The sequence below is a fragment of the Sipha flava genome, unplaced genomic scaffold (genome assembly GCF_003268045.1).
Source record: "Sipha flava isolate LNK unplaced genomic scaffold, YSA_version1 1_pilon_pilon, whole genome shotgun sequence".
NCBI lineage: Eukaryota > Metazoa > Arthropoda > Insecta > Hemiptera > Aphididae > Sipha > Sipha flava.
The window spans coordinates 3881023-3906400 of NW_020272783.1; the positions used below are offsets into that span (position 1 = coordinate 3881023).

At 30.6% G+C, this 25378-nt stretch overlaps 1 protein-coding gene across 1 annotated transcript in view; it reads left to right on the forward strand.

The window, feature by feature from the left end:
* Positions 1-25378, forward strand: part of LOC112682123 (C3 and PZP-like alpha-2-macroglobulin domain-containing protein 8) — a 148100-nt gene that overhangs the window by 54104 nt on the left and 68618 nt on the right. The window contains exon 2 of the mRNA XM_025552622.1: positions 8713-8808. Within this exon, the coding sequence (XP_025408407.1) occupies positions 8720-8808 (89 nt within the window). The 5' untranslated portion in view covers positions 8713-8719. The remainder of the gene's footprint in view (positions 1-8712; positions 8809-25378) is intronic.

Sequence of the window (25378 nt, forward strand, 5' to 3'; positions counted from 1 at the left end):
ATGTGATCGCCAATAGATTTCTGGGATATCTCGTTTACTTTATACTTTATACACAATTAAATAGCAAAAACTTCCGTGAATTTATTTGTCAGGTCACATACGCTCACTAATCGTATTGGCCACTGATTAGGAAACCATACATGATTATACGATGGAAAATATAGCCGTCGATTGCCCTTTCCTCACCCGTACCCATTAATACCAGAGACTTGTAAGACCTATTATTACCTACACCCCATCATCTCTTTGTAACACGCACCTCAGAAGGGGGTGGTGTACGTGAGACACAAAACGATGAATATAATATTTTATACGTCACGGTTGAAAATTTTTCATTCAGTATCCAAACAACAGCTACGCGAGGCTTTCTCTCCCTCAAATCATCTTCCCCTTATCCAACGTTTCTGATAAGTATAATTACAGAGATAATAAAAATTGCAAAGCGTCATCCGATTACTTTGTGTAATGTACAAAGTGTAGTTTATGAAACAATACCCACGTTTTGTTAATGTTTTTCAAAAAGTAATAAACATGCGACGCTATAGGGAATTGACCAAAACGGTGTAAATAGTTGTAAGCCCTTATAAATATTGTGTTCGATATGTACTCCCTTAACAACGTTTTATTGACGTCCACACGTACCTCGTCACCAATCATCATCACTGGGCTAGCATTTCTGCGGTCACCGAGTCCGCTGTTGCTTTGATGTGAGTTTTCAAACTATTCTGGGCAAGGGAATGGTGCGCGCGTTGTCCTTTATTTTTGCTTTAGAAGAAAAATCACACATTGTTAAATCCAAACTACGGAAAGATCCGGACTTACGACTCAGTTTTCCCTTAACGGCCAATCCATCGCAAACTTACCTGAACAAGTCTAATCATCGGACATGATGTACTTGTAGGCCGTAATTTAATCAATAAGTACAGCGGTACAACAATATGCAACACCCATAAAGATCGGTGCACTCTGTACACGTGTTTTTTCACTGTGTTCCACGTCGTTACCGACCAGAACTACGGCGCGTTTAATAATACCATCGTTTATCGGCGAGAAAAAATGTTGCGAATTCGTCCTCGTAATAATGTACATAATGTACTCATCGCGTGCACCGGTTGTGAGCGTGTCGTCATCGTCTTCCGCAGTCCACGCACAACGCGCGTTATTGTGGCGTACGAGTATAAGAGGATCGATGAAGCGCGAACATTGATCCCTGTTCTCTGCGTGGAGACATTCCCAAAGACAAATCAAACGTACACGCCGTGACAGTCTATGATTCGGTACTTCTTAATCTCGACCTGTTCAATTTAAAGGTACTAGTCGTATCGTCGTACCCGGAATTTAAGTAGAAGTTTTGCCGACCGTATCGGATCGTTATGTATGTTATGTTGAAGAGTGCACACCGTAAACAAAAGAGTTAATGTTTTGACGATTACTAAGTTGTATTCAAATTATTGACGAGTTACGATAAACAAAAGATCGTGTATCATGCGCATAAGTAGTACATGTCATAAATCGAGTAGGATGGCTACGAAATGAAAACACGCCGGTGCTCTTTGGCTGATTTTGTATTGTTTATTTAAATTCATTTTAACGATGATTGATATTTCTTAACGACTAAATAATTTCAGTTTTGTTTAGTCATCAGCATCTCCAAGAGTGGAACCCTATTAGGAACGTCTAGTATACAGTTAGACGTAGGTTTTTGGGCCAGTACCCACTCGAACTATAGATCCGCCCCAATACCTTGAGCTTACCATATAAATGTTTCTATTACAAACAAATGTGGTTATTTTATTTTTATTTTTTACTTTTCGAGGGACGTGTAAAACTAAATATTATAAAATGCAGTTTCCCTCTCTTTCGAAAAATCTTTAACGCTTCATCGGTGACGTACGTGCGAGGAACGGGTGCGTTTGTGTATAATATTATAATATTATATTACTATACACACATATTAAAAGACCGCGTGCGCCACCGGAAGTAACGATTTTTTTTTCTGCCGCTTGACGTGAATAATAATTATTATCTCTACCGCGGACGTTTCCCACTTTTGTGCGCCTTTGTTCACGGTCTACATCGTAGCCGCCGCCGCCACGCACTAATTAGAGACGAAAAATGAAATGAAAAAAAAAAAGAGAAATAAAAAACGTGTCTGCATACTGTATTATTATAACGGCGATTAAAACACAAACGGACGAGACTGTAATAAAGCTACTACATTCCCGTATAGTTTATAGCGAACTCGCACCCTCGACGATTGCAACATCAGCAGCTATGGCGCCGGTAGGTTAAAAATTAAGAAATCATGAACAATCCTCCGAATTCGTACTCCGCATATCCCACGACGCCGCACTTTTCCTGACTTCATACATTTTTAAGTTAATGCTTTATTTACATCATAATCACAAACGCTACTGATAATTTATCATCGTGTCATATAATGCAATTTTATTATTAAAACTGTCAAATTTCAAAATCTTGTTATTATAATACTGTTATTACTTTTTCTTTCTTTTATTATTATTTATATTTTCCTTTCCATGACCTTATGAAAATCATACATACACACACACACACACACACACACACACACACACACACACACACACACACACACACATATACACACCCAGGATTCAAAACTCTATAGTCTACGAAATTATTTAACCGACCGGATTGGAATAAATTTAACACTTTCAGGTGAGCATAAAAAATAATATGTGTCCGTGTGGTACAAGTCTTGTAAAATCATCTTTGAAATATACTAAACATTTCACGTGAAACAAACGTCCCCTCAGATAAGATTAAATTTTTAGCATATGCTACAAAAATTAAAAACTCTTTACTCGTATGATGCGATCATATATATGGACGTTAATTATTATTTTATGGCATTCCTACGTTGTTTGATATCAATTTCCAAACACTTGAAGACGAACACATCTTACTATTCTTTTGCTCGTTGACGAACACAAGTGAACATTATGAAGAGACCTGTGACGACTGGAACTTTTAGATGATTGTATTCCTCGTAGGACATATAGTACGAAGTACATGTATACATTTAGGAGTATTTGTACTGTATTAATACCATGCACTGACTGCCGTGATAATTTGTGACGAAAGTGTTGGACAAAATAATGTTTGCTTTTTCGTCCGATCTCGACGTTTGTTCACGATTACGAACATCTGGAGATTACCATATATTGTTTTTTATGTAATATGTACTATTATACATACAGTATGACATTAGCACTCTCATTTTGCGTTTTAATACGTGATTGCTCTAGATTGACTGCACTCATTTTGAGAACGACCACATCTTCCGTAAAGGTGAACCACTGTAAATATAGGTTTCTTTCCCCCTTACAGTACACTGTAATAATATTATTCGAACAAATACGTGGGGACGTCCTCCCTCTAGTAATACGTGCTAAATATTATAATAATATAATATAAATATAATAAATATTATAAATATTATAATAGTCGATTGATGGAGTATCATTTCAGTTTTTCATTAGGTGATGCAAACATTTTATATGGCCAATTTCACCCCCTTCCTTTTCCAGACTATTTTTTAACACTTTTTTCATAAATTTCAACATAATTTTATAAAACAATTTTTTTTCTTCTCAAAATTGAAAATTATACTTACTTATAATAATTTATAATATAACTTTTTAAATATAATACAGGTGTAAACAATTTCACAAAAAAAAATAATAATAATAATATTTAAGTCAGAATCAAAGTAAAAAATATCGATTACACCTTAGTCGATTATGAATAATATTTACAAAAGGATGGGAGTGCATACTCAGTTTTCACCAAATAGCACCTCTGATTGATTGCGATAAACATTTTGAAAAGTTTAAGAAAAAATATTTACTGAAATATATATCTAATATGACCATTTAAATCATTGCAACCAGCTAAAAATTAATTTATCAAAGCTATCGCGGATTAGTGTGATTAAATATTTCTTTACTTGGAATTATATTTCTATCTTCAGAGAAAATATTCGCAGCGCCTCGATTCTGATCATATTTAACGTAAATTTACGATATGTAATTTCTATATTATATTGGCTGCCCTCTTATTAACATTTGACAGTTGCGCGCGCTGACCACTTTATTTTTTCTTTTACTATCGGCTTAGCCTCATGCGTCTCATTTCGATTACCAGAAATATGACTCAACATGAGACGTACAAATTGAAAAATATATATAAAAATCTATTGACGAGTATTAAACAAAGTCCACACACACGAATACCAAAATATAACAAAATTTGATCCAATAGTAGGTATAGCTTTTATTAAAGTTTTCTCCAGCCATCTCATGTTTTGTGCTGTTATACAATAATTTTATTTTTTTGATTTCTAGTAAACCACGTATACAAAGTAAATTATATTTTTATAGTTAAGTAAAATAAAAATTACAATTAAAATTTTAAAAATACAACATTGTATTCGCTTTTAAAAACTTCTATGAACTACAGGGCATTTTTTAATTCATCGATTAAATGTTCCCTTTTTAGTAATTTACTAAGCTTTTTTTTATTGGTAACTTGTTTTTTTTAGTTTTAATATTTCACAGAAATATTGAAACTGTCATATCAAATTTGAAAAACACTATATAAATATTATAAATATTATAAATGTATAACGGTGTTAGCTAGTGCAAAAAGCGAACCCTTCGATTTCGTTTGCGTGACGGTTTCTTAACTACATATATCCGTTGATTTGTCGTGATTTCCTTCCCCTCCTTGCTAAGGTGGTTCATGCCGATATCATACATATACATACATTTTCCGATCTGTTTGGTGATTAATTTACGCATTTCATATGTAAATCGGGTTTCGAAAGCACTATGGGTTCGCTTCGTTAACTATAACCCCGAATAGCCGGATACTCGTCAAATTTGATTCTACGTATACAATCCTATACACACATTGTACATGAAATATATTACAAATAATTATCATAATCTTACAAGCGTTTGCGTTCGTTTCAGACCTGAAGCGAATATTACGTCACATATTATTATCTATAATATATAAAACCGATAGTTTATAAAATTATAATATATATTATAATTCATAATACATAAAAACTTGATATATATATATATATAAAACGAGCTGGTCCATCTGAAATTATTATTAATAATTTACGTTACATGACGCATTTAATTCTATTAGTGATGAAAAATAACATGAGCGTATTTTGGAAATCAACTGAATGAAATAATTCAATTTGAAGATCTGTTCAAATGCTTAACGGCAAAGTATTTATTTATCAGTATAGTGAAGTAGATATGCTATAGTGACACGTGTGATTTTCGAAACTCAGTGTTGAATGAAAACGAATGATATATTGAAGGCTTGAGTTTTTATTTTTTTGTATTCCGAACGGACTATTTAATGCATTTAATTCGTCTCGTTTTACTTTTTGATCCGGCTTGCTTATTTCATACGAAGGATAAAAAGATAAAGGGTTCAACAATTCAGACTACTCGTGTAAGACGATAACTTATTAATAATACTAAAGTATTCTGAAAATCGTCCACTTATCGTGCAGGTATCGAATTCAACGTCTAAAAGTTTAACGAAACGGCGTATCCTGTGAGGAAACCGTAATTGTGTTTCTGAAACAGAAAACTGGAAGAAAAAAGCATACAGAATAGTGTGACGAAATTGTGTGTGAGAATATATTTCACATACAAACAAATAAGACAAGGCTTTCCAGTTTCACAACATTAAAGTAATCATCGCTTAAAGTAAATGTGACGTGAGTTTTTCAAAAGAAATGTTATATCATATAATACACATATTTTTGGGCTGGAAACAACTTTTTTTTTCTGATCAATTTCGCGTACGGTGATGATGATTCAGCTGATAATGATAATGCTGATAATTTTGAAAGGAGTGGTAGTGTTTATGATGATATTGCTAGTGTAGATGATAATTATTTTTCTGACCGATTATAAATAAAAGCACGAAGATTGGACGCAACTTATACTGACACAAACAAATATATTCATATTATTCAATGGACATTCTGTAAGTTTTATCAAGTAATGAACCTCATTTTTTTTTAAACATTTCGTTGATTTTATAATAATTAAAAAATTTCTCGTAAAAAATGTTTAACAAAAAAAAAAAAAGTTGTCAACAACACGCAATGTTCCAAAACGGTCAGTCATCCAAGTACTAAACTACAACTGACTTTGTTTAACTTTCAGGATTGAACAAGAACTGGTGTATTTAACGTCAATAATGTCATAAATAAATGTAAATCATAAATTAATTTATTTATTATTTTTTTTTTTATCCTAATGCGTGAAAAATACTAACTAAATTCGAATTATTATACCAATTACTGAACACCCAATAGCTGAACAAAAAAATCTATTTACATACTTATATACTTTATTACATAGATGACTTATGAAATGATTACTATACTTATAGGCAGGCACAAGTAAAAAATTTATAATAACATATTTTAATTAACTTTATTAATACGTATTTTGAAAACCAGTCGTGTACTCATATAAACCCAATGCCGTTGTCATCGTTAATTTATGTGACGCCTGTTATATAACATTTTATAATATAATTACAAAATTTTCGTGAACCGTCTGCATATATACAATAATGATAACTCATTTCCTTATGTTATTAATTTTCTAATAATCGAGAGATAAAATTTTCATTTTCTGAGTTGTTTGCAGAACGAAACAAAAAATCAGTACTATTGATTTATAAATATTTTGAAATACCTTAAAAAAACTATACTTCATTTACTCGTGTTTATAAATTACAAGTACCTAAAGAGTATGCTTGAATAATATTCTTAATGAAGCTATCTAAGCTTTATAAAAAAAAAAATTATTTTTTAATAACGATGTATTCAAAAAGTAAATTATAGGAATAAAAAGTTTTGCGAGTTTTCAATTAATTTTTCGTTATGAATTGCTTTGACGGCTGCAGCCATATTTTCAAAATATTTATTACTTCAGTGTGTACACGAAAAGTTAATGTGATTTTGGGATACATTTTTAAATATAAATATTATATAAATAAAAAATAAAGTAAATTTACAAAATAATATGACTATAATTTATGAAAGTCCTAAAAACTTATCTATCATCTTTTCTAATATAAACCATTTCTCGGGTTTCCACGTTTAATTTATATTATACGTTGTAGAATCTTCAAGGGTAGTGGCACGAGAAACGAGAACAAGAGGGTGATGAGAAATGTGTTTATTTGGACCAGGACTTTTGCCAACAACTGGCCAAGGATAACGGTTGTATCCTGTTCGTGGACAAGGTGAGCGCGGGTAGGGGAGACGGAAGAAAAAGTGCAAAATGTTTTTTTCCCAACATCGAATGACGTTGTTCCTCGCTGCCAGATACGCCTCGGACATATCAATATACCACTTTTTTATTGCTTTATATATCCCTACGCGTTCGAATTAAAACAATTAAAGCATTTGAAATCGTACGATTGCGGTTTAACGACTATTTTATTAAATACACGAGATTCGTCAGAGCCCACATGATGCACCAGGAAAACGATTAGAAAAAATCATAGTCCGGAATTTTAGTTTTAGCTACTTTATATTAAAACGATTCAAATAATAATAGAATAGCCATTATACCGGAAATCCTATTACCAAATTATTATTTTCAAACAAAGAATAACGTTCCGTGAAAGTGCAATCAATACATTGGTAGTGATATATTTTTGCCTAACAGTGATTACACATTTTTTTTTTATCCAAATCGAAATAGATAAAATTTTGCTTGAATGTTATTTTATATGACATATAAGCTCCGTGAATACTATTAAAATAAAATCACACTCTGTGGGGGCTATATGGGATGATTACTGACCTTTTTTCTTTCAATAAACATTATTATGATACATCAAATTACTTTTGCCTTTTATAAATGTTTAAAATTCTTAAAAGTATGACAAAAGTAAATATTTTATACTTATAATTAATTTATCTTGTTACGTTGTAAACCAAAAAAGTAGAAATATTTTTCCCGGAATAATTTAAAGTATATATATCTTCTCCTCCCTCGATAGAAAAACACTAAATTCGCCACTGGCACATATAGGTAGTTAAAAAACTCCAAAAAATATCATTGTCTATTATAGATTGGTACATTTTCTTTTAGGAACGCGAGTGCATTAATTTATTTGTAATTATACTCGGTCCATCGATATTTTATAACAATTTTAAATTATATTTTGAAGAGAGGAAATCGATATGATTCTTTATTATAACTACAGTCGCAAACGCCGTCGGTTAATTTTTAGAATATATTCCAATATAAATTAAAAAAAAAAAAACTTATTTCAAAGTATTACATAAAATGTAATCCACCAATTGTTTTTTATTTACCACAATATGTTTGTGTATTAAACTATACGTGGTATATATAATGTATTTATAAGAAAATAAAATAATATGCAGATCTAATTTAATGTAATTTTACGCCTTCGTGTGTTTGTTTCATGCTGTCTTTCGAGTAAGAAATAACACTCTTCAACCGTGGTACAATTTATACTACCGTGTACCTATATATATATATATATATATATACTTACTAAGTTATATGTAATTTATATGGTGTGATGTCATCTGCTATAAACATGTCAAATGAAATGGTTGTCTTGTTTGTTTTCTAGGTGAACGATGAACCGAAAAAAAATGGCATCGATTTTCGCATTATTGGCCGCGATATGCGTTTGCACAGTATCCGGGATAACAAACAACTGCACCAAGTAATTATATTTTATTATCATCATTATAATTATTATAATTGTAGTGATTATTATTATTGTTATTATATTCACTAAATTCACAAAACCTGTGTCGTATTTTACTTAGCATTATCACATGTTCTATGTAATATTGTAATGGTATTTACCCCATTGAGAACCGTATCACAAATATAAGTACACACACATTAAAATATAGTATTGTACATAGTAACACTGTATAATGCATTTTCTGTGTTTCTGCAAGTAAAATTATTAATAAACACAAATTTTACACTTTACAAAATACCGAATTTTACCGTTATTAATCCGAAAAAGACGGAAATGTAAACGATGATTAATTTATGATCGACAATAATGACAGTCGTAATCACAGCGAATGTTATAATATTATATATGATTGGGACTCTGAAATTCATACATTTTAATTGCATTGATTTTCTCCCTTCCCTTGTAAATTCATAGTCTTATTAAGTTTTAAAAATTTTAATTATTGACAATGAATGAACGTGAGCATCTAAATCACACGATCAGTCCAAATCTGGATCACGAGCTTATTAAAAACGTATTTTATGATAAGAATGTGTTACATTATCCTTACTATGGTTATGAAATAATGCAATATAGTCAATTATCAATAAAATACCGACTGATAATATAACCTTCTAAAATATTACTTTTAGGAAATTCACGAATGGCCCTCTGTATTTGTCAAATAACAAGGACCTAAAACTAAAAAACAATAAATGAAGAAACAAAAGTTTTTAAAAAATATTTCACAACTGCCGTCTAGGTACTTATAAAAATCCACTAATCCAAAACTTTGCCTTTGCTACTTTACCCCCTATCAGACACTTAAGGCTTAAGTGGTGTCGTGATCTCCTTTAAACTTAATAACAAAAACAAACTGTAACAAATTAGAAAGTGTCATTGTTACTGGTGGCTCCTTTTATTTGAAAAAAAATAGTTTAATAATTATTATAGTATTAATTGTACTTTACTATATCAAATATTTTTACTGTATCATATGATACAGATTATGTATCATACAGTAAATTAAAATAAAAGATCAAACAAAAAATGTTTCCATTTTTGCATTTTATTTAAATTACCATCGCAAATTATACCACATGTTTTTCTATTTTTTTGATATATTATAAATTCTGTGACCTAATGATTTCGATTATAACACATGCATACGTTAAAAATGTCATATTCTTAATAGTTAGTTGCGTTTCATAACGATGTATTTTTAATTATAATATCGAATTATTTTTATTGATAAAAAAAAAAAAAGATATCGATATAGAAATATGATATTCAAAAGCATATTTTTGAATAAGCAGAGTTGGTACTTGCCTAGAGTGACAATATTTAGGCGTCATCAAATTTTTAATTTAAAATATATATTATTATATTTTAAAAATACGTAATTCGTATAATATATAGAAAATTCCTTATTTTATGTTTACGAAAAATTATTTTATGTTATTTATTAACTATCTAAATAATTGTTTTAATAAAAGTGGGTTATAAAAATTATCATTGTACATTTTCATTCAAATATATTATACGTCCATTGAAATATTTTCAAATCGGTTAAATAATTAAAAGCGAGAAAAAAAAAATTGTATATAAATTCAAATGGATTAAGGTACAATTCATATTTAGGGTGACAAAATTTTAGTGCTTATAACCGTAAGCAATTTAAATCCACCTCTGGATTATTAATTATTATTAAATTAACAAGACTAAAAATAATATAATAATAATAATAAGTAATTAAAAAATTTACTGACGGATTTTTTATTCGTAATTGTCAAACTAAAAAAAAAAAAATATCAACAAATTCTCGATAAATTAGTCACATCGATATCAGTAAAATTGGTCGGATATCAATATAAAAATACGATATCGATGTAGCGTGCCGAATGGTGGGTTCGACATGGTTTCATATATGTTAAGATGTAAGAATATTTTCAATTAAATTAATAGACTATTAAGAGTACTTGTTACGATATTGCTGATATATATGAATGCTTTTAATTGAACTTCAACATAGACAAAGTAAACTGATAATAACAATTATAAGCTGAGCATACATACTGGATGGCTGGATACGTCTGAAGTTGGTGCTAAACCGGAGCGCTTATATATGCTGTTCGATCATGTCATCATAGGATTAATCTTAAGTTTTCGTCAACTAGTTGCCCTTCTCCTTGTTCGACACATTCGAATGATGACAGTTGTTTTTTCAATTTACAACTTCTCCATACTAATGTTTTCTTGATTCGCGCATGGCTTCCTTCTTGTTACTATTATTTGATTGTTTCACAACTTGGCCATGATCAGTTTTAAATTTTTACTTTTACATAGTAATTATTATAAACACATAATAAATTGATACGTAAGACGTTACACCGTTGTGCATCACAACTAGCAAGTGAATACATATGAAATAAACATGCGGTCCGTGAGATCAGGAAAAACTATAGCTCACGAAAGTAACGATGTACGAGTCGTACGAGCTTAAACGATATTATTTTAAGTTAACACTCGCTGTCTACGTCGGGTATAGTTTTAAGGGCTGTGCATACGAACTTCGATAAAAACCGCGACACATGTCATCAATGCATTCTAACGTATATGCTATGTATATAACAATAATTATTACCACGACCGTACATGCACGTAGAACCGTATGCTACGTATAACTCCAGTGAGCTTATTCAGATTAATTTTATTTTGTCGACTCGGATGTTTGTTCGCCACAGGAGCCGTGAGCAGAAAATATGACGAAGTTTCGTACAGCAATACTGTTATTATTATTATTGTTATCATTATTATTATTATTATCATTATCATTATTCGTTCGTGGTTAAGTTAATTCAAACCGACACGTATAACCGATATATAAGCGATATCGTCATTATTATTATTATTATTATGTTCGTCATATAGTGCGACGATGATTGTTTGGATTCCGTTCGTTTTATCGCATGTGTACATACATCGTGTCAAAGGGGATGCGCGAATTTCTTTTATCCGACAAACTACCTCGTCTCCGTTCAAAGATTTTACCTCGGAGGTTGAACATCTCATATTACGTCGTCGTACGTCTTAGTGTAGAGATATTTGAGTTTGTTTCACGTACAAATACATATATTGTTATGTACACATCGTTTCCGCTCCCGAAGTGCTCTCTCTCTCTCTCTCTCTCTCTCTCTCTTTATTTCACTCGTACATACCATATATACGCGGCCCAGTGCTGTACATCATATTATGTAATACTGGTACGCACACGTTATACGTATATTATTATATCTGAACCCCGTATAGTACCGGAGTAGGTAAACAACGAATAAAAAATATAAAAAATAACAATAAATAGATATGTGCGACCATGCGGCGCTAGGCGTGCGTGATGCAATATTACGAAGATTTCGTGACTCGTGAGCCGTGTTTAATAGAAAAAATAAAAATAATAGATTTGATTTTTTTTTTCTCGTTTCCATATCATTAATACTCCAACTGTGGAAGTAATTTCTTTAAAATTGCTGTATTATAATAAAAAAAAAAAATTACGTTCAAAGTTATACGAGTGTGTATAGTGTGAGTGAAAAGCTTTCTTCCATGCACTCTGTGGCCAACGGCGTCATTATAATAGTATAATGAATGCACTATGCAACATTTTGTAAGAGCTTCAGTTCAATGGGCTGCGATAATGGAGCAAGAGGAAATAGTTATTTTTTTAAAAGCATGACTTCGTAATTTATGTAATACTCTTTTCTCTATTTTAAGAATTCTATTCGAAAAATAAAAATAAACAATCATTTTTCATAAAATATATTTTACTTTTAACGTTCTTTCTTTTCTTCCTCTACACCCACTCTCGCACATCCGTCCCTCTCCCTATATCTCATTCTATTTTTCTCTCACTAATATCCTATACGGCTATATAGCTGACTTTCAATATTGCCCATTATTTACCATATTTATTTATTTTTATTTTTCTGTTTACGGCACTCACTCGTAAATCTATTACGTAATAATATTTTTTCTAAAACAAAATATAAAATATTCGACCTCATTCGAAAGAATAATTTTACCTCTTATTTTACTGCTATACACACGAATTTCAGAATCATGATACAACACTCAGCGAGAGACCCATGTATATACGTTACCGCATATTTTCATTATTCAAACAATCATATTTCCGTAGGTATCGTATTTGTATGTAAATACGAAATAACGTTCTAAATGTACACAAAAGGTTCACCTCAACCAGAATCCATTTACATGAAATTGGTGAAATAATTAATTAGTTAAAATCAATTTGCATGCTACGTTATTGTACAGGTGTACATATATTAATAATATTCACCTCCAGCAACGATACCGCAAATAATGTATACGTACGACTGCCGGAGATGATTTATTGTAATTAAGAAATTAACGTACAATTGTTTACTCGTGTTTTGGGATGGTTGGCATACGCATTTACGTTTGCTGTTGACCGTTGGGAGTACAAATTCGGGTACGAATTAAATCGGATAAATCGGTTCGAATGAGATCAATATATTACACAACCATAATAATATATGGTAGACAACCGTAGGAAGGAAATGGGACCCGGAGCACAGCTGTGTAATGGTCGAATATTAAAGGTAGATCTTACGGAAATCATAATGAATATGTATTGAGGTCTGACCGGGTCGGTTTAGTTCTGGGAGTAAAAACGTGTTAATTTTTTTTTGGGGCTCGGTTAACAGGTTAAAACCGGGTTTTATATTTTCTCGGGTTTCAGTTAACGGGTTATAATTGGGCTTTATGTTTTCTCGGCTTTCGGTTTAAGGGTTAAAAGTTCTAATTTAAAACCGAGTTTTAGGTTTTCTCCAGTTTCGGTTTACGAGTTAAAACGGGGTTTTATGTTTTCTCGGGTTAGGTCAACGGGTATAATTATATTTTGCTGCTTAAATGTATACAATAAAAACTATAAATATATTAACGTAATAGTTGGGCAAGTAGAAAAATAAAAAGTTACTTATTCATGGTAGGTACTTATCAAAATGTTTTCTGGTTGTAGAGATTAATGACGACAGCGAAACGAATGGGTCTTCGCAGGAAAAATGCCAAATAATTCCAATATGGCGTCACTGCATTGTTATCAAATAATGGCTGTTATAATAATTCATTTTTTAATTTGCATTGTATATTTTAAATTTAAACGTCATATTTTTATTTTATCTTGGAAATTCGGAAAAAATTACAGCTGCATATACATATATATAAGTCTATAGTAAACATTAAGCATCCCGAATAGGAAAAATTCTGTACAAACTAATTATTATAATAACAAGTTATTATTATGATTATATAATTCATATTCAAGTAAGTATAGTTATTGATAAATTTAATTCAAATATTTTAAATTAAGTTTTCTTTGGATATGATCATTACAAGAATGTACATTCAAAACTTTACTGGTATAAATCCCAGGGATACAAGAAGGGACTCAGGGAAAACCCATGGCATAAATCAGTTTGTAATGATGATCCTACGATAAACTCATGATACCTATTTCTTATAGTTGTCTTGTATTGCATTTATATTTAAAATAGGTAAGGTTTTATATAGCGTAAGTTATTACTTATTGCCTCGGATTAAATCTGCGTAATTACCTATGGGCTTTAATGAAAGAAAATGCTCTATACACTGTATAGTAACTATATACTTATGATAACTGGGGTTTTAAATTGTTAAAATTATTATCATAAATTAAATCTGTATTATTACTAATGGACTTTGATTAAAATGCTTATAATATATAACATTAGCATTTGATAGTCTATTAAATGTTGAGAGAATATCATTTTGAACATATAATTATATAAATAAAAATCAAACTCAAACTTAGAATACATTTTGCTCGTCTGTTTATTTCAATTAAATGCATGATTTTATTTTTTTAAGATTGAAAATTGAGTTTAATTAATTTAAACATCGGTTTTGAGCCGAAAACTATTTTAATTATTTCCCAGTTTTAAGTTTAATAAAATCACGGATTCACATATTAGTCGAATTTGTACCCGACTTCAAATTTTACCTCGGATTGCCACCCATTTTGACTGCTTGTATAAATTAAAAAAATTTAATAACTTCAATTTGATGTTTATTTTACCAAGATAATTTGAGTTTTCTTCTCTATAATTTAAAATGAAGTGCCAAGTACCAAGTAAAAGCACACATATTTAACGTCTGTCATTTTATAACGACAATCTATTAACTATGTTTCACTATAAATTATATTTACTATACTTAAATATTTTGGATTATAAATATTTTTGTATGTAGTCATATTTATTATTGTAGTACAGAATATGTAATTCAATGGTATGAGGAAGATATCTAATATTGTTTGATTAAAAATTACCCGTAAACAAAAATAATAATGATATTACTTATTTGTTTTTGATTTGTTTTCCTTAAATTAATGTGTGTTTGTATTGTCTCGATAAAAACCTAATATACAATGTTTTAATTTTTAAATATTACCTATATTATAAATTATACTGTTGTTATTAGGAAATATTATTTATTTTAAATTTGATGTTGTAGTTTCATAATAATTTGGAATTTAAAATATTCATGTAAATTATATTAAACATTATTTTTTATAAATAAATTAAAACTTGGTTACAGATATTTTTTTTTTTTTTATTAGTAAATAAAATAAATATTTATGAAAAAATTTAATTTTTAAAAAGCTGTTAATTTAAATATTTTTCCTATCTTAGATCAGAACCATTTTTCGGACATATATTGCTTTATAACTAGTTCAATGATTATATGTACAATAAATTTTATAAAAATATATCTGCTATTTTTTTTTTTTTTAGTATGACTCAGATTCCATTAACTTTACATTTTTCATCCTTTTCTCCATTACCAGTATCCTATGCAGACAGTGAAACGATTTTTTAAGGTATCCATACCTCATCCTTTTTTTGATATTTAAACTATGAATTTTTTAAATCTTGATTCCTGAAAATATATGTTTACATTAAATATGTAAATTTACATTTGTCATTCATTAAAATTACTATACAAGATATTAGGAAAATAAAAGAGTCATGAGTGGAACGAAAGAATAATTCAGAAGTCTATTTCTCGAATATATGAGCCAAGTACTCAGGTATATAATGTGCAGAACATATTACAAATTACAACTAAAGGCTAAAAATCATAAAAAATAGAAGGATGATCCCAATCAGCTTCTGGATTATTAACGAAAAGAGCCAAATATGTACCGAAATACTATACTTTTCATAATACCGCACTCTTCATAATGACTTTCTTTATATTTTCGTCGAATTTATTATAACATTCAGTTATACGATTTTTTTTCAAAATATTATCCATGATATTTCATTTTTAATAGTATTTATATTCCTATATTTTTCTACTTTTTCCAGATAATTTTGGTTGTATTCAAACAATTATTTGTATCTAGAAAAAAAATTGTAAATAATATGAAGTTATGTAGTAAACATACAATATATAAAAGACATCATTGCTCAAAATTTCTCTATCATTACTCAAAACGCAAATAACTCTGCAAGTTTCAATTTAAATTATATAAACGTTGAAAGAATACATATTGATTTATTTAAAGTTATGATTGATGTTTAAGAATTTCAAACTTTCTAAATTATTCAATATTCTAGCCACAGACTCGCTGTAAGAAATAAAAATAAAAGAAAAAAATATCTTGGTAACTGCTTCACAGAACTATGTTTTTAAGAGTTTTAAACCTCAGATAAGTTTTATATATCAAACTTTATCTGTTATTTCATCAAATTTGTGACAATAAGAGTTTTTACAAAAAAAGTGTCCCCAAAACTTTCATATTTTTTTTTAAGAAAACAAAACATGTTTTTTAAATCTTAACAAATGAAAAGGGTTTCAAAAAAAACTGGTGAAAACTTGTAACACATAAATTATTATCCGGTGGAAGTTTAGCAATAAAACGTGTTAGGTCATGTTTTGAAAGATCAATGGTCAAAAATAAAAATTCAAAAGAAAATTAAAATCCTTTAGTAATCGGTTTTCCATGGTAAGTTATATTGAATATTTTTATGGATCATTTAGCATATCGTTCATTTGATATTATAAACATATACTTCAAAGAATATGAGGATTACGAAAACAAAGAATTACGGTTCTTCATAACGTATGGTTAGAACCCATGATTTTCCGTCCATGACATTCCTTTAATCCTCAAACATTCTTTTATGCTCTTTTGAACAAACAAGAAAACACAAACGAAATTCATACAACTTGTATCTGAAAAAATAACTAACAATCATGTTTTTTAAATTGTTAAATAAATAAATAAATACCAATATACGCTATTTAAATATAATATAAGCTTTAAGGAAAAAGAAAAAAATACATGTACGAACTATTCGTTCGTCAGTATCCTAAACACTTTATGTTTACAACATAACATTTTGTTTAATATGCATTTTATTTAGATAATAATTTAGAAAATATTTATTTTATTTAAAGAAATTATTATTATGATGGTTTTTCATAATTATTCAAATAAAAATGTACTGAAATAATTTTCAAACCTTACTATTCAAATAAAAAGTTATTCAAATGATTTTCAGGCATAATTATACAAATAAAAAATAATTCAAATAATTTTAAAATCTGATTATTTAAATAAAAAATGATTCGACTAATTTTCAAACATTAGTTGTTCGAATAAGATTCGGTTATTTTATTTGAGCAAACATACGAGTATGGTTATTGATTGACAATTTAAAACATGCACATATTAAAAATGCCAACAACGACCTTTATATTATTGTGTAGAATTATATGGTTTAACTTGTAAATATAAAATACAACTTACGAACATATTATCGCATATAGATACGATGGTGGCTACATATTTATATCTAATAGCTTGATAAAATATTCTATGTTCATTTTCTAATAATAGAATAAAACAATACTTGTAGAGTGGAATATTACTCCTAGGCTATACCTCGCGTTCGTGGTATAATACAGTGTTCATATTAAAATGAATATAAATCATTCTATAATATATTAACATTTTAAATTAGCGTTATGTTTGAAAATTACTTGAATAATCATGTTATAAAATGAATTGAAAACATTTAAAAAAAAAAAATAATTCGAAACATTTTTACTCCGGAAAATATATTTTAAGATTATTCGAATAAAAATCTATTCGAATAGCTGGAAAAGAAAATTATTTGAATAATTGTACCTCGAAAAAATTGTCCACAACCATTTTGTCATCATTATTTGTTAATATAATATACGACGTACTGCAGTCATACATTTATAGAATTTCGAAGAATATTATAGATGAACATGTTCTTCTCGATCAAACATGAGAACAAGAACCAACTTTTCTGCTACAAACGCATTGTTCGCGCATAAATCCGCAACGATTTAGCGATTTTTCGACAACAACTGTCGTCAAAACAACTACACGGCTGCAATGCTGTATGATTGAAAAATTCTGAAATCGTTATACGTCCTAATCCATACGGACCGGGAGTCCAATAACGAGAAAATCGTACGTCACATCTCGCGGCACGATGACGGATCGATGATTACTATTTACTATGAAGACACGAAATAGGATTACGAGCATGCATTTGAATACCATTGCGCGAAGATGGACCAACGGCTACATGGGCTCCACACCCGGTCGATACGATCTGCTGTGGCGAAGGAACACGGGATACCACATCGTGTTGACATAACGATAACTGTAATGACGGAGCGGGAGGCTGAGTGGTCTGTGTGGAAACCGAAAGAATTTCACCGTGGAAGATCGGTCGCACATGTTATAAACCTTGTACAAATAATATAGTTGCAGATACAATGTAAATTGTACAATGCAATCACACCGTACATTACTTTTCGTTCAAAGATTTAAGGTTAACGGTGGCACGAGATATTTGTATAAACTTATGCACTGTTTATTCTGCTTTCAACTGATTTCGTGTTGCACTCACTGTTACGTACCATTCGTATTTGGTACATGCGTACGTTGTATACGCGAATAATTTTTATCAAGTATTTTCTTTTATTAATTCTCGGACCCTATGTAATCGTGCGACACGCACACGAGTAAGTTCTGAACTGGTATATGTAACACTACATGAACATTAATTGTTTAAATGTCTGCGTACAGGATACGATGTAATACAGAACATCCGCAAACTTTCTTTAGATGCAATATCTGTACATTTACGAAGACGTGCTCATATGAAGATAAATTAAAATGTTTCTTAAAACAATGAAAAATATATACTCTGTATGTATTCATACATTCCCACAGCCGCAAGTTTATTACGACCACGTACAATGAAAATTCATCAATATTTCAATCTTGTTTTTAATGTAAAAGTTTCCAGTAAAAGTTATTTAAACAAAAAAAGCATCGCGATTTTCGAATTTGATTGAAATATTTTTTTATAAATAAAAATGAAGTGTACTCAAAAGTTAACTATTTAAAATTATAAAAACACTAGTGTAATGTAAATTCATATTTTATTTAAATACATTAGATTGCATAAACGTACTGGCCTAAGTCTAAAATATTTATATGAGTATAAACTGCTCCTTTCAGCTTTATTTCAAAACCAAAGATCGCACGTACATAGGCAGCGTACGGGGTGTGCCTAGTGGCAAAGTGACATTACCTGAAAATTTTATTCTATAGTTACAATGGTAATCATAATTATGTGATAAGTATACCGATAATAAATAATACTTTTATATTGTTATTATTTTGCCTCTGTACATTTGACGTTGTTGTACTAATTTTACTAAAAAAGAAATTTATTTAAATTAAAGAAAAATTATTACATACACTTTTTTGGAGTGTATGATATTTAATATTTATATAATAATTATGAAAAATAATTTAAAGACGGTGTATAAAATAAAATAAATTATTACTTTGTAGTATTTAGTATTAAAAGGTTATAAAAGTCGATTGGTTTTCACTCGCCCTTTCACCTAATTAGTTTATTTTTCAAAGACACATCCCGAACTTTAAGTCTGCACACGTTTATGCGCACACGTTAACAATAAAAAATAAAATATTGAATATAATGTATTTTAATTTGCTGTAATATGAAAATCTATAGTCACAATTCTGCTTCTATTTCCTAATATTTTAGTTCATTTTGTAAGGTTCTACTTCCTTGGAACTCAAGGACTTTATAAAAAAACACTAAAACATTTTAAGACCTTTGTGGGTTTATATATATGGGAGAAACTGAACCATACTAATACAAAACTGAGAAAACTGAGATTTTAAAAATAATATCCATATCAGACTACGTGTGGGGGTTGTGCACAATTTAAAAAATAAAAATAACTTAGACACATATTATGTGAAGCAATTTAAAATTATTAATTTTTATTGTTCCATACAAAAAGCTTTTATGATAATAAATAAAAAAAAACTCGTATCATTAACGTGCAAACGTCAAAATCGTTTTGCTCCTTGTCTACACTTACGTGGTACACATTTACATCTTAAACAATTAAGACACTTTTTCAATTAAGCCCGTTTAAAAATCGTGTCGTACTAAACATTTTTACCTTATAATATCATAGTATTTCATTGGTTATTTTTTTTTCTATTTATAGATTTGTAAATTGCATTATTAAAAGCCGTCTCTCCGCCGTGTAATTTATATATCGATACGTGTTGCATACACTTGCACCGCGAATGCGAACACAAATTTTTCATTCGGACGATTTTATTCCCGTTTCCACCGTCACCATAAGACGACCACGGGGGGAGGAGTGTTAGAATGACCAGAACATGTTATTCAGCTATCATATTACGCTCAACGTTGATACAACACTCGGTTGGTTAGGTGCATGGGCAACGGAGCTCCGAAGAGAATGAACGATTGCTCGACGGAATCACCTTTACTCGATGTAATACGGGCAGATTTATTTTAATTTATATATTGCTATCGGCCTGCTGTAAAAAAAAAAAAAAAAAAAAAACCATAAATAAATAAATACCGCAAAACTCGAGCGGGTCGAGCGCGCGCGTGTGGTTGCGCGATCGCAGCGCTAGAGCACACCGTCCGTCGATATATAATAATATACGGGACGGGGGTAATATCATGATAAATAAAATGTTAGGGGAAACGGTGTGCGAGGTTGGAGGGTAGAGGCCTAATGAGAAATAGTGGACTCCGATCGGGAATCCGGTTAGACAAACGCGCGACAAACGAACCGCACCGCAGCTGCAAATGTCCGACCGCCGGTAGTACCGCCGCAACAGTAGTGATAACACATTGCGTGCGGAACGGGCGGTGGGCGCGAATCGATGTCCATCGACCCGACGCTTCGCGTCCGACAAAACCGGCGGATTAGTTGAATTTCATCTCTGGCCCGACTTTACGTCCTATTCGCCCGGCGCTCGTTCGTTTTTATTCCACTTTTTTTTTTTTATTTCGATTTTTTCCCCAGATTCGCCCTTTTATCTTCGCATCCTCTCCCCACGGTCGACGATCCTCGACATTCGACCGGCGAACGGAACGAACCCGTCCGAGACAAGCTTTTATTGCGCAACAGCACTCACGGGAGACGAATTCGGCACGAAAACACGCACCGTCGCAGTGTCTTACAATTATTATCACGAACTTTCCTGCACTTCCATCGGCACACAACAACGCAAAATGGTTAAAATGCCTTCTTTTTTTTATTGAACAATCTCTTCTAAAACTTTACTGTTCGTCGGCCGCATCGCGTACGTACAAGCATCAGCGTTTTCACGTGACGGTGATCGTAATAAAATAATTAAGTTCGATTTCCAAAACCGTTTTCCTACGCGACCACGTAGCGTGTACATTGCACGTATGATACATTTTTGCATACGAACCATTGATAATCCTTCCCCCGCCCTGTCTTGCCGTATCAAACGACACTATCGTGTTATACTTAGTTTCACAGAATCGCGATTCTAAACATAAAAATATGATTGCAGCTCGCGTACACTTTATTGACGTTCTGTATTTTCCATAAAAGTGTTTAGCAAAATATGTAGTATATGCTTTTGAATTTAAATCTAATTGAAAAGATCAATAAAACGTGAATAATTACAATCGTTTCCATTGTTAATCGTACGGATTTTCGTTGTTGTTGCTGTTGTTATGAAGTTGTGGTACACCGGAGAGCATTCTATATTTAATTTTACCGACGAAAAAAAAACGATAAACGTATTAGAGTTGTTTTTTTATTCAGCACATAATTGGCATTAAAATAGTAATAACAATAATAATGCACAGAGAAACATTTAAATTCATCTTCGCCTCCCCCTACTACCTGTACAAATAAGTTGGCCAACTCGTTCATTACGTTTCCCCCCCCCCCCCCATTAATAAACTTTGTAGCGCCACGATCGGAACGAAGAACGGAACAGTGTATAGGGGCACTTTGGTAATTAACTTTAACAATTTCCCATGAGCATTTCAGTGTTTCTTACCGTAGCGGCGGCACGTCCATGGTTCGTTTTAGCGTTGCAAATTGGCTCGAGAATGGTTTATCGAATCATTCGTTTACGAGTACGTAAGCCACGGGCCAATCATACACGGGTACAACCACACGTGAAAGGTCATTATTACGCGCGTAAATGTACGTAATGTATCGCAAAAATCGAGCACGACAGTTGATCGAACAAAGTTCTATTGATCAGCGCTGCAACCGTAATCGTTATCGTCCCGTCTAGACCTGACGCTCATAGACTGTCGAAGTGGAAAAAAAAAGTTTAAAATAAAATTTAAAAAATACCTTTTCAATGTTTTCTACGTGGTCCCTCGGTACACCACGGTGATAATACTATTGTCATCTACGGGGAAAAAAACTTACGGTGGTATTTTTATGCACGGCAGTCCGTTTCGAGTTTCGATTAATATTTGAACGGAAAGGTTACAATTTGCGAGCACACACATGAGGCGGGAGTGTAAACGAATAAGATAAAATGAAAAAAAAAACCATGGTATACGCGAGCGAAACATTGCCCAGTGCGGCATTCTAGGTCGAATTCAATTTATTTCGTTGCACGCGTATATCAAGAAGAAAATTGTCCTCATCGTCCGTAGTGTTCTTTTCACCGTTAATAAAATAAAATAAATTTACAATCGTTCACATTATACAAAACAGTAATTTACATATTACAAGTTATCTATACACAGACATGGATATACGTATATAATATATTATTTCGTTCGCTATATGTTCATAACATATTTCCATAACGGGAACCATATTTTTTTACGACGACGACATTGTATATGACAGGCGTGGTCATACATTTACATAATAGCAATAAGTATTATATCCAATCCAATTACAACCACACGTTAAGACCACTGCGTCGAGTGCGAGGTCACGCACAATGCACGAATAATACGTTATATTGTTTATCGTCGCTTTGCGGCAATTGTGCAGTGTACTATCCTTATTGTTTATCCATTATAATAATAATAATAATAATATGTTTATAACGTAGTCCGTGTGTAATATAATATTCAAGTTAGAAAATAGACATATTTTATTTACGGTAAAAATAGACTGTCGTACGCGACCGACAAACACTGCAGTAGGTATAGCGCGGCGCAGCTCACTGGAAAAGTCGAAACGGTATTTTCTCCAATTTAAACATTTTTTTTCCCCCCATCTCAGATGACAATTAAACGGGTTTATATGAAACGAAAATTGTTTACGTACGCGTTTTTGAATCATATTTACGGCACGTAATGTAATTCAAATAACGAGTGAATAAAAATCGGAACGCTGTATAATACTGTACATCATTATATTGGGGTTTTAAAAAAAATAAATAATTTACCAAATTATTATTTTGATCTGTTTTGAAAAGTCATTATGCATTAGTGTTACGTTAATTCAGCTCACCGGTTTTTATTATTCAATGAATAAAAAAATTGAACATTGTTCCTCATTTCTTTTTTTTAATGTTGTTTTAATCGCAAACAATGGTTTTTTTATTGAATGTATTTTATTTTTTACTTTTTTCACCTACGTTTTTCAATTGCCCTCACAAGTAATGTGAATATTTTTAATAATAATGATAATAATAACAACGATAAAAACCGTCATGGAGGACAATAAACGCGTTTATAGATGATCAAAACTCTTACTGTCCGTAGCATTATATATATATAAGTATAATTCTAGTGCAAAAAAATATTTTTCACTGGCATCTTAAACGGAAAAAACCAAAAATCTCGTTTAAGAATCAACTCTTAGCGACCATATCAAAAGATATATATATTTTTGAAAAGAATCAGTGTACAGAAGGGTAGTAGATCTAGAAAACCCATGACAAATTGATTCCCATTATAAGTGTATAGTTATAAAGGCCGAAAAGGATTCAAAAGTCTGTGGCCATCTAACCAAAACTTGAAAGAAAAAGTACACCGAAAACGTTTGATTTACTGTTGAAAAAATATTTTTTAGAGTATAATATAATCTATATGCATATGAATAAATGCGAATAATTTACATTTTCAAATGGTCATATTAATGAATTGATATCAAATCATTAATGAACGAATTTAAAAACAAATAATATTTACACGTGCGTTTTATTTTGAATACATTTTGTCTATATACCAATAAACAACCAACAATCTTTTTTGTGAAGGTGATTAATATAATTCGTTTAAAAAGTGTAAAATCAAGGGAGGTTAATTATTCCATTAAATATTCCGAAATCAAATATTGATATCAACTTCGAAGCATATCGAGTAACTTGTTATTATAATATTATACTGTTAGACCACAAATGTTTGCGGTTTTCAAACATTTTCAATAATGAAATCTTAATAAACCACTTTCTTATTAGTTATAAAACAGTTTTTACATTAACGCAGAAATAAAAGTGACAAGCGATTATCACGGGGCTTATAGAACATAAATAAAATTAATAAATAAAATTATATAGATGAAATGCATTTAAATACTATTTTATGTGTACATTTTCGAATTAAATCATTTATATTCTTATTATGAATTCGTTAATAATAATACATTATATTATGTTGACAGAAATTATTTTTACAAAATCATCTTTTTGATTAATTATACTTCAAGATAGTAAGTGTAATATATAATAGATGGATAGTTATGAGTACGTATTGAAACACGCAGATGGTGAGGAGTTCATAAGTTCAATCCCTCTCCCACCTGAAATATCAAAATAAATATAATTCGAATATGTCTAAACTTTTAAATTTAATAGTTATTTCAGTTTCCCATGAGACTTGCAAATAAAATATACATATATAATGTCATATATATATATATATATATATATATATATATATATATATACAGTGAATATATCATGTCTATGCACGATGAAACATGAACATTCATAAAATATTGATAATATTAAAATATAACAATTTTTCAAAACCAAAACCTTCCCGCCAAAATTTGTACCTGCGTTCACCTCTAAACCAAA